The sequence below is a fragment of the Scyliorhinus canicula genome, chromosome 5 (genome assembly GCF_902713615.1).
Source record: "Scyliorhinus canicula chromosome 5, sScyCan1.1, whole genome shotgun sequence".
Classification (NCBI taxonomy): Eukaryota; Metazoa; Chordata; class Chondrichthyes; order Carcharhiniformes; family Scyliorhinidae; genus Scyliorhinus; species Scyliorhinus canicula.
In genome coordinates this window covers 231,867,317-231,883,806 of record NC_052150.1, presented here as the reverse complement: position 1 = coordinate 231,883,806, position 16,490 = coordinate 231,867,317, and the positions used below count along the sequence as shown (strand labels likewise).

The window sequence follows — 16,490 nt, the reverse complement described above, 5'->3', positions numbered from 1 at the left end:
TGTATGTTGCCTCCCTGGTGCTCGGGTCAGGGATGTCTCAGATCGGCTGCAGGACATACTGAAGGGGGAGGGTGACCGCCAGTTGTCATGGTGCATATAGGCACCAACGATATAGGTAAAAAAAAGGATGACGCCAACAATCAGAATTTAGGGAGTTAGGAGATAAGTTAAAAAGTAGGACCTGAGGACCTCAGGATTGCTACCAGTGCCACGGGACAGTCAGAGTAGAAATTCAAGAATAGTCAGAATGAATACGTGGCTTGAGAGATGGTGCAGGAGGGAGGGGTCCAGCTTTTTGGGACATTGGAACCGGTTCTGGGGGCGGTGGGACCATTACAAACCGGATGGTCTACACCTGGGCAGGACTGGAACCAATGTCCTAGGGGGTGCTTTTGCTAACACTGTTGGGGAGGTTTTAAACTAATGTGGCAGAGGGATGGGAACCAGATTAGGAAGTTAGAGGTCAGTAAAGAGGCAGCAACTAAAGCCAGTAAGATACTAGATAATGAACTCCATGTGACTAAGGGGAAGAGTAGACAGGGAAGAGATGATGAACGCAAAGTGAGAGGGAATGGACTGAGTTAGTGAGAGGGAGTGAGAGGGAATGGACTGAGTGAGAGGGAGTGAGAGGGAGTGAGAGGGAGTGGACTGAGTGAGTGAGAGGGAGTGAGAGGGAATAGACTGAGTGAGAGGGAGTGAGAGGGAGTGGACTGAGTGAGTGAGAGGGAGTGAGAGGGAATGGACTGAGTGAGTGAGAGGGAGTGAGAGGGAATGGACTGAGTGAGAGGGGAGTGAGAGGGAGTGAGAGGGAATGGACTGAGTGAGTGAGAGGGAGTGAGAGGGAATGGACTGAGTGAGTGAGGGAGTGAGAGGGAGTGAGAGGGAATGGACTGAGTGAGTGAGAGGGAGTGAGAGTGAATGGACTGAGTGAGTGAGAGGGAGTGAGAGGGAATGGACTGAGTGAGTGAGAGGGAATGAGAGGGAATGGACTGAGTGAGTGAGAGGGAATGAGAGGGAGTGAGAGGGAGTGAGAGGGAATGGACTGAGTGAGAGGGAGTGAGAGGGAGTGAGAGGGAGTGAGAGTGAGTGGGTGAAGGAGTGAGAGGGAATGGACTGAGTGAGTGAGGGAATGAGAGGGAATGGACTGAGTGAGTGAGAGGGAGTGAGAGGGAATGGACTGAGTGAGTGAGGGAGTGAGAGGGAATGGACTGAGTGAGTGAGAGGGAGTGAGAGGGATGGACTGAGTGAGTGAGAGGGAATGAGAGGGAGTGAGAGGGAATGGACTGAGTGAGTGAGGGAGTGAGAGGGAATGGACTGATTGAGTGAGAGGGAGAGAGAGGGAATGGCCTGAGTGAGTGAGAGGGAGTGAGAGGGAATGGGCTGAGTGAGTGAAGGAGTGAGAGGGAGTGAGAGGGAATGGACTGAGTGAGTGAGGGAGTGAGAGGGAATGGACTGAGGGAGTGAGAGGGAGTGAGAGGGAATGGACTGAGTGAGAGGGAGTGAGAGGGAATGGACTGAGGGAGTGAGGGAGTGAGAGGGAATGGACTGAGGGAGTGAGAGGGAGTGAGAGGGAATGGACTGAGTGAGAGGGAGTGAGAGGGAATGGACTGAGGGAGCGAGAGGGAATGGACTGAGTGAGTGAGGGAGTGAGAGGGAATGGACTGAGTGAGTGAGGGAGTGAGAGGGAGTGAGACGGAGTGAGAGGGAATGGACTGAGTGAGTGAGGGAGTGAGAGGGAGTGAGAGGGAATGGACTGAGTGAGTGAGGGAGTGAGAGGGTATGGACTGAGGGAGTGAGAGGGAGTGAGAGGGAGTGTGAGGGAATGGACTGAGTGAGTGAGAGGGAGTGAGAGGGAATGGACTGAGTGAGAGGGAGTGAGAGGGAATGGATTGAGTGAGTGAGAGGGAGTGTGAGGGAATGGACTGAGTGAGTGAGGGGAGTGAGAGGGAGTGAGAGGGAATGGACTGAGTGAGTGAGGGAGTGAGAGGGAGTGAGAGGGAATGGACTGAGTGAGTGAGGGAGTGAGAGGGAATGGACTGAGGGAGTGAGAGGGAGTGAGAGGGAGTGCTAGGGAATGGACTGAGTGAGTTATAGGGAGTTGAGAGGGCAATGGACTGAGTGAGAGGGAGTGAGAGGGAATGTATTGAGTGAGTGGAGAGGGAGTGTGAGGGAATGACTGAGTGAGTGAGGGATTGAGAGAGGGAGTGAGAGGGGAATGGACTGAGTGAGTGAGGGAGTGAGAGGGTATGGGACTGAGGGGATGAGAGGAGTGAGAGGGAGTGCGAGGGAATGGACTGAGTGAGTGAGAGGTGAGTGAGAGGGAATGGACTGAGTGAGTGAGAGGGAATGGACTGAGGGAGTGAGGGAGTGAGAGGGAATGGACTGAGGGAGTGAGAGGGAGTGAGAGGGAATGGACTGAGTGAGAGGGAGTGAGAGGGAATGGACTGAGGGAGCGGGAGGGAATGGACTGAGTGAGTGAGGGAGTGAGAGGAATGGACTGAGTGAGTGAGGGAGTGAGAGGGAGTGAGACGGAGTGAGAGGGAATGGACTGAGTGAGTGAGGAAGTGAGAGGGAGTGAGAGGGAATGGACTGAGTGAGTGAGTGCGTGAGAGGGTATGGACTGAGGGAGTGAGAGGGAGTGAGAGGGAGTGCGAGGGAATGGACTGAGTGAGTGAGAGGGAGTGAGAGGGAATGGACTGAGTGAGTGAGAGGGAGTGAGAGGGAATGGACTGAGTGAGTGAGAGGGAATGGACTGAGTGAGTGAGAGGGAGTGAGAGGGAATTGACTGAGGGAGTGAGAGGGAGTGAGAGGGAATGGGACTGAGGGAGTGAGAGGGAATGGACTGAGTGAGTGAGAGGGAGTGAGAGTGAGTGAGAGGGAGTGGGATGGAATGGACTGAATGAGTGAGGGAGTGAGAGGGAGTGAGAGGGAGTGAGAGGGAGTGAGAGGGAGTGAGAGGGAATGGACTGAGTGAGTGAAGGAGTGAGAGGGAATGGACTGAGTGAGTGAGGGAGTGAGAGGAAATGGACTGAGGGAGTGAGAGGGAATGGACTGAGTGAGTGAGGGAGTGAGAGGGAATGGACTGAGGGAGTGAGAGGGAATGGACTGAGTGAGTGAGAGGGAGTGAGAGGGAGTGAGAGGGAATGGACTGAGTGAGTGAGAGGGAGTGAGAGGGAATGGACTGAGTGAGTGAGAGGGAGTGAGAGGGAGTGAGAGGGAGTGAGAGGGAGTGAGTGGGAATGAGAGGGAATGGACTGAGTGAGTGAGAGGGAGTGAGAGGGAATGGACTGAGTGAGTGAGAGGGAGTGAGAGGGAGTGAGAGGGAATGGACTGAGTGAGTGAGGGAGTGAGAGGGTATGGACTGAGGGAGTGAGAGGGAGTGAGAGGGAGTGCGAGGGAATGGACTGAGTGAGTGAGAGGGAGTGAGAGGGAATGGACTGAGTGAGAGGGAGTGAGAGGGAATGGACTGAGTGAGTGAGAGGGAGTGTGAGGGAATGGACTGAGTGAGTGAGGGAGTGAGAGGGAGTGAGAGGGAATGGACTGAGTGAGTGAGGGAGTGAGAGGGAGTGAGAGGGAATGGACTGAGTGAGTGAGGGAGTGAGAGGGAATGGACTGAGGGAGTGAGAGGGAGTGAGAGGGAGTGAGAGGGAATGGACTGAGTGAGTGAGAGGGAGTGAGAGGGAATGGACTGAGTGAGTGAGAGGGAATGGACTGAGTGAGTGAGAGGGAGTGAGAGGGAATTGGACTGAGGGAGTGAGAGGGAGTGAGAGGGAATGGACTGAGGGAGTGAGAGGGAATGGACTGAGGGAGTGAGAGGGAGTGAGAGGGAGTGAGAGGGAGTGGGATGGAATGGACTGAATGAGTGAGGGAGTGAGAGGGAGTGAGAGGGAGTGAGAGGGAGTGAGAGGGAGTGAGAGGGAGTGAGAGGGAATGGACTGAGTGAGTGAGGGAGTGAGAGGGAATGGACTGAGTGAGTGAGGGAGTGAGAGGGAATGGACTGAGGGAGTGAGAGGGAATGGACTGAGTGAGTGAGGGAGTGAGAGGGAATGGACTGAGGGAGTGAGAGGGAATGGACTGAGTGAGTGAGAGGGAGTGAGAGGGAGTGAGAGGGAATGGACTGAGTGAGTGAGAGGGAGTGAGAGGGAATGGACTGAGTGAGTGAGGGAGTGAGAGGGAGTGAGAGGGAGTGAGAGGGAGTGAGGGGGAAGAGAGGGAATGGACTGAGTGAGTGAGAGGGAGTGAGAGGGAATGGACTGAGTGAGTGAGAGGGAGTGAGAGGGAGTGAGAGGGAATGGACTGAGTGAGTGAGAGGGAGTGAGAGGGAGTGAGAGGGAGTGAGTGGGAATGAGAGGGAGTGAGAGGGAATGGACTGAGTGAGTGAGGGAGTGAGAGGGAGTGAGAGGGAGTGCGAGGCAGTGTGAGGGAATGGACTGAGTGAGTGAGGGAGTGAGAGGGAAGGGACTGAGTGAGTGAGAGGGAGTGAGAGGGAATGGACGGAGTGAGTGAGGGAGTGAGAGGGAATGGACTGAGTGAGTGAGGGGGTGCGAGGGAATGGACTGAGTGAGTGAGAGGGAGTGAGAGGGAGTGCGAGGCAGTGTGAGGGAATGGACTGAGTGAATGAGGGAGTGAGGAGGGAATGGACTGAGTGAGTGAGGGAGTGAGAGGGAGGAGAGGGGAGTGAGAGGGAGTGAGAGGGAGTGTGAGGGAATGGACTGAGTGAGTGAGGGAGTGAGAGGGAATGGACTGAGTGAGTGAGTGAGTGAGAGGGAGAGAGAGGGAGTGAGAGGGAGGTGAGTGGGAAGGACTGAGTGAGTGAGGGAGTGAGAGGGAGTGAGAGGGAATGGACTGAGTGAGTGAGGAGTGAGAGGAATGGCTGAGTGAGTGAGGGAGTGAGAGGGAGTGAGAGGGAATGGACTGAGTGAGTGAGAGGGAATGGACTGAGTGAGTGAGAGGGATTGAGAGGGAATGGACTGAGTGAGTGAGAGGGAGTGAGAGGGAATGGACTGAGTGAGTGAGAGGGAGTGAGAGGGAGTGAGAGGGAATGGACTGAGTGAGTGAGGGAGTGAGAGGGAGTGGACTGAGTGGGTGAGGGAGTGAGAGGGAGTGAGAGGGAATGGACTGAGTGAGTGAGAGGGAGTGAGAGGGAATGGACTGAGTGAGTGAGAGGGAGTGAGAGGGAATGGACTGAGTGAGTGAGGGAGTGAGAGGGAATGGACTGAGTGAGTGAGGGAGTGAGAGGGAGTGAGAGGCAGTGAGAGGGAGTGAGAGGGAGTGAGAGGGAATGGACTGAGTGAGTGAGGGAGTGAGAGGGAATGGACTGAGTGAGTGAGAGGGAGTAGAGAGGGAATGGACTGAGTGAGTGAGAGGGAGTGAGAGGGAATGGACTGAGTGAGTGAGAGGGAGTGAGAGGGAATGGACTGAGTGAGTGAGAGGGAGTGAGAGGGAATGGACTGAGTGAGTGAGGGAGTGAGAGGGAGTGAGAGGCAGTGAGAGGGAGTGAGAGGGAGTGAGAGGGAATGGACTGAGTGAGTGAGGGAGTGAGAGGGAATGGACTGAGTGAGTGAGAGGGAGTGAGAGGGAATGGACTGAGTGAGTGAGAGGGAGTGAGAGGGAATGGACTGAGTGAGTGAGAGGGAGTGAGAGGGAGTGGACTGAGTGTGTGAGGGAGTGAGAGGGAATGGACTGAGAGAGTGAGGGAGTGAGAGGAAATGGACTGAGTGAGTGAGGGAGTGAGAGGGAATGGACTGAGTGAGTGAGAGGGAGTGAGAGGGAGTGAGAGGGAATGGACTGAGTGAGTGAGAGGGAGTGAGAGGGAATGGACTGAGTGAGTGAGAGGGAGTGAGAGGGAATGGACTGAGTGAGTGAGAGGGAGTGAGAGGGAATGGATTGAGTGAGTGAGAGGGAGTGTGAGGGAATGGACTGAGTGAGTGAGGGAGTGAGAGGGAGTGAGAGGGAATGGACTGAGTGAGTGAGGGAGTGAGAGGGAGTGAGAGGGAATGGACTGAGTGAGTGAGGGAGTGAGAGGGTATGGACTGAGGGAGTGAGAGGGAGTGAGAGGGAGTGCGAGGGAATGGACTGAGTGAGTGAGAGGGAGTGAGAGTGAATGGACTGAGTGAGTGAGAGGGAATGGACTGAGTGAGTGAGAGGGAGGTGAGAGGGAATTGACTGAGGGAGTGAGAGGGGAGTGAGAGGGAATGGACTGAGGGAGTGAGAGGGAATGGACTGAGTGAGTGAGAGGGAGTGAGAGTGAGTGAGAGGGAGTGGGATGGAATGGACTGAATGAGTGAGGGAGTGAGAGGGAGTGAGAGGGAGTGAGAGGGAGTGAGAGGGAGTGAGAGGGAATGGACTGAGTGAGTGAGGGAGTGAGAGGGAATGGACTGAGTGAGTGAGGGAGTGAGAGGGAATGGACTGAGGGAGTGAGAGGGAATGGACTGAGTGAGTGAGGGAGTGAGAGGGAATGGACTGAGGGAGTGAGAGGGGAATGGACTGAGTGAGTGAGAGGGAGTGAGAGGGAGTGAGAGGGAATGGACTGAGTGAGTGAGAGGGAGTGAGATGGAATGGACTGAGTGAGTGAGGGAGTGAGAGGGAGTGAGAGGGAGTGAGAGGGAGTGAGTGGGAATGAGAGGGAATGGACTGAGTGAGTGAGAGGGAGTGAGAGGGATGGACTGAGTGAGTGAGAGGGAGTGAGAGGGAGTGAGAGGGAATGGACTGAGTGAGTGAGAGGGAGTGAGAGGGAGTGAGAGGGAGTGAGTGGGAATGAGAGGGAGTGAGAGGGAATGGACTGAGTGAGTGAGGGAGTGAGAGGGAGTGAGAGGGAGTGCGAGGCAGTGTGAGGGAATGGACTGAGTGAGTGAGGGAGTGAGAGGGAATGGACTGAGTGAGTGAGAGGGAGTGAGAGGGAATGGACTGAGTGAGTGAGGGAGTGAGAGGGAGTGCGAGGGAATGGACTGAGTGAGTGAGGGGGTGCGAGGGAATGGACTGAGTGAGTGAGAGGGAGTGAGAGGGAGTGCGAGGCAGTGTGAGGGAATGGACTGAGTGAATGAGGGAGTGAGAGGGAATGGACTGAGTGAGTGAGGGAGTGAGAGGGAGTGAGAGGGAGTGAGAGGGAGTGTGAGTGAATGGACTGACTGAGTGAGGGAGTGAGAGGGAATGGACTGAGTGAGTGAGTGAGTGAGAGGGAGTGAGAGGGAGTGAGAGGGAGTGAGTGGGAATGGACTGAGTGAGTGAGGGAGTGAGAGGGAGTGAGAGGGAATGGACTGAGTGAGTGAGGGAGTGAGAGGGAATGGACTGAGTGAGTGAGGGAGTGAGAGGGAGTGAGAGGGAATGGACTGAGTGAGTGAGAGGGAATGGACTGAGTGAGTGAGAGGGATTGAGAGGGGAATGGACTGAGTGAGTGAGAGGGAGTGAGAGGGAATGGACTGAGTGAGTGAGAGGGAGTGAGAGGGAGTGAGAGGGAATGGACTGAGTGAGTGAGGGAGTGAGAGGGAGTGGACTGAGTGGGTGAGGGAGTGAGAGGGAGTGGACTGAGAGAGTGAGAGGGAGTGAGAGGGAATGGACTGAGTGAGTGAGAGGGAGTGAGAGGGAATGGACTGAGTGAGTGAGAGGGAGTGAGAGGGAATGGACTGAGTGAGTGAGAGGGAGTGAGAGGCAGTGAGAGGGAGTGCGAGGGAGTGAGAGGGAATGGACTGAGTGAGTGAGGGAGTGAGAGGGAATGGACTGAGTGAGTGAGAGGGAGTTGAGAGGGAATGGACTGAGTGAGTGAGAGGGAGTGAGAGGGAATGGACTGAGTGAGTGAGAGGGAGTGAGAGGGAATGGACTGAGTGAGTGAGAGGGAGTGAGAGGGAATGGACTGAGAGAGTGAGGGAGTGAGAGGGAATGGACTGAGTGAGTGAGGGAGTGAGAGGGAATGGACTGAGTGAGTGAGAGGGAGTGAGAGGGAGTGAGAGGGAATGGACTGAGTGAGTGAGAGGGAGTGAGAGGGAATGGACTGAGTGAGTGAGAGGGAGTGAGAGGGAATGGACTGAGTGAGTGAGAGGGAGTGAGAGGGAGTGGACTGAGTGGGTGAGGGAGTGAGAGGGAATGGACTGAGAGAGTGAGGGAGTGAGAGGGAATGGACTGAGTGAGTGAGGGAGTGAGAGGGAATGGACTGAGTGAGTGAGAGGGAGTGAGAGGGGAGTGAGAGGGAGTGAGAGGGAGTGAGAGGGAATGGACTGAGTGAATGAGAGGGAGTGGACTGAGTGGGTGAGGGAGTGAGAGGGAATGGACTGAGTGAGTGAGAGGGAATGGGCTGAGTGAGTGAGGGAGTGAGAGGGAGTGAGAGGGAGTGAGAGGGAGTGAGAGGGAATGGACTGAGTGAGTGAGGGAGTGAGAGGGAATGGACTGAGTGAGTGAGGGAGTGAGAGGGAATGGACTGAGTGAGTCAGAGGGAGTGAGAGGGAATGGACTGAGTGAGTGAGAGGGAGTGAGAGGGAATGGACTGAGTGAGTGAGAGGGAATGGACTGAGTGAGTGAGGGAGAGGGAATGGACTGAGTGAGTGAGAGGGAGTGAGAGGGAATGGACTGAGTGAGTGAGAGGGAGTGAGAGGGAATGGACTGAGTGAGTGAGAGGGAGTTAGAGGGAATGGACTGAGTGAGTGAGGGAGTTAGAAGGAATGGACTGAGTGAGTGAAAGGAAATGGACTGAGTGAGTAAGAGGGAATGGACTGAGTGAGTGGGAGGGAGTGGACTGAGTGGGTGAGAGGGAGTGAGATTGTGTGGACTGAGTGAGTGAGGGAGTGAGAGGGAGTGGACTGAGTGGGTGAGGGAGTGAGAGGGAGTGGACTGAGTGAGTGAGAGGGAATGGACTGAGTGAGTGAGAGGGAATGGACTGAGTGAGTGAGAGGGAGTGGACTGGGGGAGTGAGTGAGTGAGAGGGAATGGACTGAGTGAGTGAGAGGGAATGGACTGAGTGAGTGAGAGGGAATGGACTGAGTGAGTGAGAGGGCATGGACTGAGTGGGTGAGGGAGTGAGAGGGAATGGACTGAGTGAGTGAAGGAGTGAGAGGGAATGAGAGGGAGTGAGAGGGAATGGACTGAGTGGGCGAGGGAGTGAGAGGGAATGGACTGAGTGGGTGAGGGAGTGAGAGGGAGTGAGAGGGAATGGACTGAGTGGGTGAGGGAGTGAGAGGGAATGGACTGAGTGAGTGAAGGAGTGAGAGGGAATGAGAGGGAGTGAGAGGGAATGGACTGAGTGGGCGAGGGAGTGAGAGGGAATGGACTGAGTGGGTGAGGGAGTGAGAGGGAATGGACTGAGTGAGTGAGAGGGAGTGAGAGGGAATGGACTCAGTGAGTGAGGGAGTGAGAGGGAATGGACTGGGAGTGAGGGAGTGAGAGGGAATGGACTGAGTGAGTGAGAGGGAGTGAGAGGGAGTGAGAGTGAGTGAGAGGGAGTGAGAGGGAATGGACTGAGTGAGTGAGGGAGTGAGAGGGAGTGGACTGAGTGAGTGAGAGGGAGTGAGAGGGAATGGACTGAGGGAGTGAGAGGGAGTGAGAGGGAATGGACTGAGGGAGTGAGAGGGAGTGAGAGGGAATGGACTGAGGGAGTGAGAGGGAGTGAGAGGGAATGGACTGAGTGAGTGAGGGAGTGAGAGGGAATGGACTGGGAGTGAGGGAGTGAGAGGGAATGGACTGGGAGTGAGTGAGAGGGAGTGGACTGAGGGAGTGAGAGGGAATGGACTAGGACTGAGTGAGTGAGAGGGAATGGACTGGGAATGAGGGAGTGAGAGGGAATTGACTGAGTGAGTGAGAGTGAGTGAGAGGGAATGGACTGAGTGGGTGAGGGAGTGAGAGGGAATGGACTGAGTGAGTGAGAGGGAGTGGACTGAGGGAGTGAGAGGGAATGGACTAGGACTGAGTGAGTGAGAGGGAATGGACTAGGACTGAGTGAGTGAGAGGGAATGGACTGGGAGTGAGGGAGTGAGAGGGAATGGACTGAGGGAGTGAGAGGGAATGGACTGTGAGTGAGGGGAGTGAGAGGGAATGGACTGAGGGAGTGAGGGAGTGAGAGGGAATGGACTGGGAGTGAGGGAGTGAGAGGGAATGGACTGGGAGTTTGGATGGACTCGGGTTTGTCGATAGCATTGGGAGCTGTTTGGAAAGGGCTGTGTTGGAATTAAAGTCATATACCGCAGATGCTGGAAATCCGAAATAAAACCGGAAGATACTGGATAAAGTGCGCAGGTTTGGCAGCATGGGAGAACAGAGTGGAATAGTCGGGTCTAGAGACAATGTAAGCCTGGGTAAGGTAATGGAGGGTCAGAGTTGGGCTAGTGAGCGGTCAATTCCAGTCCCATAGGCCCCGGAGTCGCAACACAAGTCAATTCTTCAATAATTCTTATAAAAATATTATTTGGATCTTGGCTGTCCAATAATTACAGTCACCAGGCTTGAAAGCTTAAATACAATTACTGATTATTTAGGACAAGAACTATAATGAATATGCAGAAAATACAACTGGTTAACTATTATCTAATTACTAATCACCCACTTTAACCTGCCCCCTCCCTCTGCACACACACACACGCACACGCACACACACCCCCACACACACACCCCCACACCCCCACACACCCCCACACACACACCCCCACACACACACCCCCACACACACACACCCACACACACACACCCACACACACACCCACACACACCCCCACAAACACACCCCCTCACACACACACCCACACACACCCACACACACCCACACACACACCCCCACACACACACCCCCACACCCCCACACACACACACCCACACACACACACCCACACACACCCCCACAAACACACCCCCTCACACACACACACACACACACACCCCCCCCCCCCACACACACACACACACACACAAAGCCAGGCAAACACTGAGGGGTGGAAAGGGGGGAAATAATATCAATATCTGTCGTATTGTACAGATGTTGTACCTGTACCTGTACAGCTCTATTTCACCTGTACAGCTCTATCTCACATGTCAAATATTGTGTCTGTACAGCTCTGCCTCACCTGTACAGATGTGTCTCACCTGTACCGCTCTATCTGAATGAATGAAATGAAAATCGCTTATTGTCACGAGTAGGCTTCAATGAAGTTACTGTGAAAAGCCCCTAGTCGCCACATTCCGGCGCCTGTTCGGGGAGGCTGTTACGGGAATCGAACCGTGCTGCTGGCCTGCCTTGGTCTGCTTTCTAAGCCAGCGATTAGCCCTGTGAGCTAAACAGCCCCAGTTATCTCATCTGTACATCTCTATCTCACCTGTCTCACCTGTACACCTTCTCACCTGTACAACTGTCTCACCTGTACACCTGTCTCACCTGTACACCTCTATCTCAGCTGTCCAGCTTTATCTCGCCTATGCTGATGCCATACCTGTACAGCTCTTGTATCATCTGTCTAGCTCTACCTCACCTGTCCAGCTCTACCTCACCTGTCCAGCTCTACCTCACCTGTCCAGCTCTACCTCACCTGTCCAGTTCTACCTCACCTGTCCAGCTTTACCTCACCTGTACAGATCTATCTCACCTGTACAGCTCTATCTCACCTGTACAGCTCTGTCTCACCTGTGCAGCTCTATATCATCTATGCAGAGGTCATACCTGTACAGCTCTATCTCACCTGTACAGATCTATCTCACCTGTACAGTTCCATTTAACCTGTATATCTATCTCACCTGTACAGCTCCATTTAACCTGTAGATTTATCTCACCTGTACAGCTCTATCTCACCTGTACAGCTCCATTTCACCTGTAGATTTATCTCACCTGTACAGATCTATCTCACCTGTACAGATCTATCTCACCTGTACAGCTCCATTTCACCTGTACAGATTTATCTCACCTGTACAGATCTATCTCACCTGTACAGATCTATCTCACCTGTACAGCTCCATTTCACCTGTACAGATTTATCTCACCTGTACAGATCTATCTCACCTGTACAGATCTATCTCACCTGTACAGCTCCATTTCTCCTGTAGATTTATCTCACCTGTACAGCTCTATCTCACCTGTACAGCTCTATCTCACCTGTACAGATCTATCTCACCTGTACAGCTCCATTTCACCTGCACAGATTTATCTCACCTGTACAGATCTATCTCACCTGTACAGATTTATCTCACCTGTACAGATCTATCTCACATGTACAGCTCCATTTCACCTGTACAGATTTATCTCACCTGTACAGATCTATCTCACCTGTACAGATCTATCTCACCTGTACAGATATATCTCACCTGTACAGCTCTATGTCACATGTACAGATTTATCTCACCGTACAGCTCTATCTCACCTGTACAGATTTATCTCACCCATACAGCTCTATCTCACCTGTACAGATCTATCTCGCCTGTACATATCTATCTCACCCGTACTGCTCTATCTCACTCGTACTGCTCTATCTCACCCGTACTGCTCTATCTCACCTGTACTGCTCTATCTCACCTGTGCAGCTCTATCTCACCTGTGCAGCTCTATCTCACCTGTACAGATCTATCTCACCCGTACAGCTCTATCTCACCTGTACAGATCTATCTCACCCATACAGATCTATCTCACCTGTACAGATCTATCTCACCTGTACAGATCTATCTCACCTGTACAGCTCCATTTCACCTGTACAGTTCTATCTCACCCGTACAGCTCTATCTCACCTGTACAGATCTATCTCACCTGTACAGTTCTATCTCACCCGTACTGCTCTATCTCACCTGTACAGATCTATCTCACCTGTACAGTTCTATCTCACCTGTGCAGCTCTATCTCACCTGTGCAGCTCTATCTCACCTGTACAGATCTATCTCGCCTGTACATATCTATCTCACCCGTACTGCTCTATCTCACTTGTACTGCTCTATCTCACCCGTACTGCTCTATCTCACCTGTGCAGCTCTATCTCACCTGTGCAGCTCTATCTCACCTGTACAGATCTATCTCACCTGTACAGCTCCATTTGACCAGTACAGATCTATCTCACCTGTACAGCTCTATCTCACCTGTGCAGCTCCATTTCACCTCTGCAGCTCTATCTCACCTGTACAGATCTATCTCACCTGTACAGATCTATCTCACCTGTACAGCTCTATTTCACATGTCCAGCTCTATCTCACCTGTCCAGCTCTACCTCACCTGTACAGCTCTATCTCACCTGTACAGATTTATCTCACCTGTACAGCTCCATTTCACCTGTACAGATCTATCTCACCTGTACAGATCTATCTCACCTGTATAGATCTATCTCACCTGTACAGATCTATCTCACCTGTACAGATCTATATCACCTGTACAGATCTATCTCAACTGTACAGATCTATCTCACCTGTACAGATCTATATCACCTGTACAGTTCTATCTCACCTGTACAGATCTATCTCAACTGTACACATCTATCTCACCTGTACAGATCTATCTCAACTGTACAGATCTATCTCACCTGTACAGATCTATATCACCTGTACAGTTCTATCTCACCTGTACAGATCTATCTCAACTGTACAGATCTATCTCACCTGTACATATCTATCTCACCTGTACAGATCAATCTCACCTGTACAGATTTGTCTCACCTGTACAGATCTTCCTGTTGTCCATCAGTTTCCAGCCACTGTGGCAGCTACACTCGACCTGGCCCTCCACCCGCTCCGTACACACGTGCTGACAGCCACCATTCCACAGCTGGCACGAAGTGATGTCTGTAAGACCAAAAAGCACAAGTTCCCCATCAAACAATTCTACAAGAAAGATTAAAGGGTCAGGATGGGATGGGTTTAGGTGAGGTTTATGTGGAGAATAGCAGATAGTTGTGGTGGGGGGGGGGGGGGGGGGGGGGGTGATGTATAGATTGGAAGCTAATCAAAGGATAAAGTGGGGGACGGGTGTATATATACACAGATTAACAGAGACGCGTGTGTGAGTTACAGACTGGAATCTAATCGAGGGGCTCGTGGTGGTTTATATATAGAATAACAGATACCCGGGAGTGAGTTACAGACTGGAATCTAATCGAGGGGTTCAGGGGTGGTTTATATATAGAATAACAGATACCCGGGAGTGAGTTACAGACTGGAATCTAATCGAGGGGTTTGTGGTGGTTTATATATAGAATAACAGATACCCGGGAGTGAGTTACAGACTGGAATCTAATCGAGGGGTTCAGGGTGGTTTATATATAGAATAACAGATACCCGGGAGTGAGTTACAGACTGGAATCTAATCGAAGGGTTTGGGATGGTTTATATAGAGAATAACAGATACCTGGGAGTGAGTTACAGACTTGAATCTAATCGAGGGGTTTGGGGTGGTTGATATATAGAATAACAGATAGCCGGGAGTGAGTTACAGGCTGGAATCTAATCGAGGGGTTTGGGATGGTTTATATATAGAATAACAGATACCCGGGATTGAGTTACAGACTGGAATCTAATCGAGAGGTTTGGGGTGGTTTATATATAGAATAACAGATACCCGGGAGTGAGTTACAGACTGGAATCTAATCGAGGGGTTCGGGATGGTTTATATATAGAATAACAGATACCCGGGATTGAGTTACAGACTGGAATCTAATCGAGGGGTTTGGGGTGGTTGATATATAGAATAACAGATAGCCGGGAGTGAGTTACAGGCTGGAATCTAATCGAGGGGTTTGGGGTGGTTTATATATAGAATAACAGATACCCAGGAGTGAGTTACAGACTGGAATCTAATCGAGGGGTTCAGGGTGGTTTATATATAGAATAACAGATACCCGGGAGTGAGTTACAGACTGGAATCTAATCGAGGGGTTCGGGGTGGTTTATATATAGAATAACAGATACCCGGGAGTGAGTTACAGACTGGAATCTAATCGAGGGGTTTGGGGTGGTTTATATATAGAATAACAGATACCCGGGAGTGAGTTACAGACTGGAATCTAATCGAGGGGTTCGGGGTGGTTTATATATAGAATAACAGATATCCGGGAGTGAGTTACAGACTGGAATCTAATCGAGGGGTTCGGGGTGGTTTATATATAGAATAACAGATACCCGGGAGTGAGTTACAGACTGGAATCTAATCGAGGGGTTCGGGATGGTTTATATATAGAATAACAGATATCCGGGAGTGAGTTACAGACTGGAATCTAATCGAGGGGTTCGGGTGGTTTATATATAGAATAACAGATACCCGGGAGTGAGTTACAGACTGGAATCTAATCGAGGGGTTCGGGATGGTTTATATATAGAATAACAGATACCCGGGAGTGAGTTACAGACTGGAATCTAATCGAGGGGTTCGGGATGGTTTATATATAGAATAACAGATACCCGGGAGTGAGTTACAGACTGGAATCTAATCGAGGGGTTCGGGTGGTTTATATATAGAATAACAGATACCCGGGAGTGAGTTACAGACTGGAATCTAATCGAGGGGTTCGGGGTGGTTTATATATAGAATAACAGATACCCGGGAGTGAGTTACAGACTGGAATCTAATCGAGGGGTTCAGGGTGGTTTATATATAGAATAACAGATACCCGGGAGTGAGTTACAGACTGGAATCTAATCGAGGGGTTCGGGGTGGTTTATATATAGAATAACAGATACCCGGGAGTGAGTTACAGACTGGAATCTAATCGAGGGGTTCGGGGTGGTTTATATATAGAATAACAGATACCCGGGAGTGAGTTACAGACTGGAATCTAATCGAGGGGTTCGGGGTGGTTTATATATAGAATAACAGATACCCGGGAGTGAGTTACAGACTGGAATCTAATCGAGGGGTTCGGGGTGGTTTATATATAGAATAACAGATACCCGGGAGTGAGTTACAGACTGGAATCTAATCGAGGGGTTCGGGGTGGTTTATATATAGAATAACAGATACCCGGGAGTGAGTTACAGGATGGAATCTAATCGAGGGGTTCAGGGTGGTTTATATATAGAATAACAGATACCCGGGAGTGAGTTACAGACTGGAATCTAATCGAGGGGTTCGGGGTGGTTTATATATAGAATAACAGATACCCGGGAGTGAGTTACAGACTGGAATCTAATCGAGGGGTTCGGGTGGTTTATATATAGAATAACAGATACCCGGAGTGAGTTACAGACTGGAATCTAATCGAGGGGTTCAGGGTGGTTTATATATAGAATAACAGATACCCGGGAGTGAGTTACAGACTGGAATCTAATCGAGGGGTTCAGGGTGGTTTATATATAGAATAACAGATACCCGGGAGTGAGTTACAGACTGGAATCTAATCGAGGGGTTCGGGGTGGTTTATATATAGAATAACAGATACCCGGGAGTGAGTTACGACTGGAATCTAATCGAGGGGTTCGGGGTGGTTTATATATAGAATAACAGATACCCGGGAGTGAGTTACAGGCTGGAATCTAATCGAGGGGTTCGGGTGGTTTATATATAGAATAACAGATACCCGGGAGTGAGTTACAGACTGGAATCTAATCGAGGGGTTCGG

At 51.4% G+C, this 16,490-nt stretch overlaps 1 protein-coding gene across 1 annotated transcript in view; it reads right to left on the bottom strand.

Annotated features, from left to right (window-relative positions):
• Positions 1 to 13,621, bottom strand: part of LOC119965731 (von Willebrand factor D and EGF domain-containing protein-like) — a 62,580-nt gene extending 48,959 nt beyond the window's left edge. The window contains exon 1 of the mRNA XM_038796493.1: positions 13,597 to 13,621. Coding sequence (XP_038652421.1) covers positions 13,597 to 13,621 — 25 coding nt within the window. The remainder of the gene's footprint in view (positions 1 to 13,596) is intronic.
• Between the last annotated feature and the right edge of the window lie 2,869 nt (positions 13,622 to 16,490).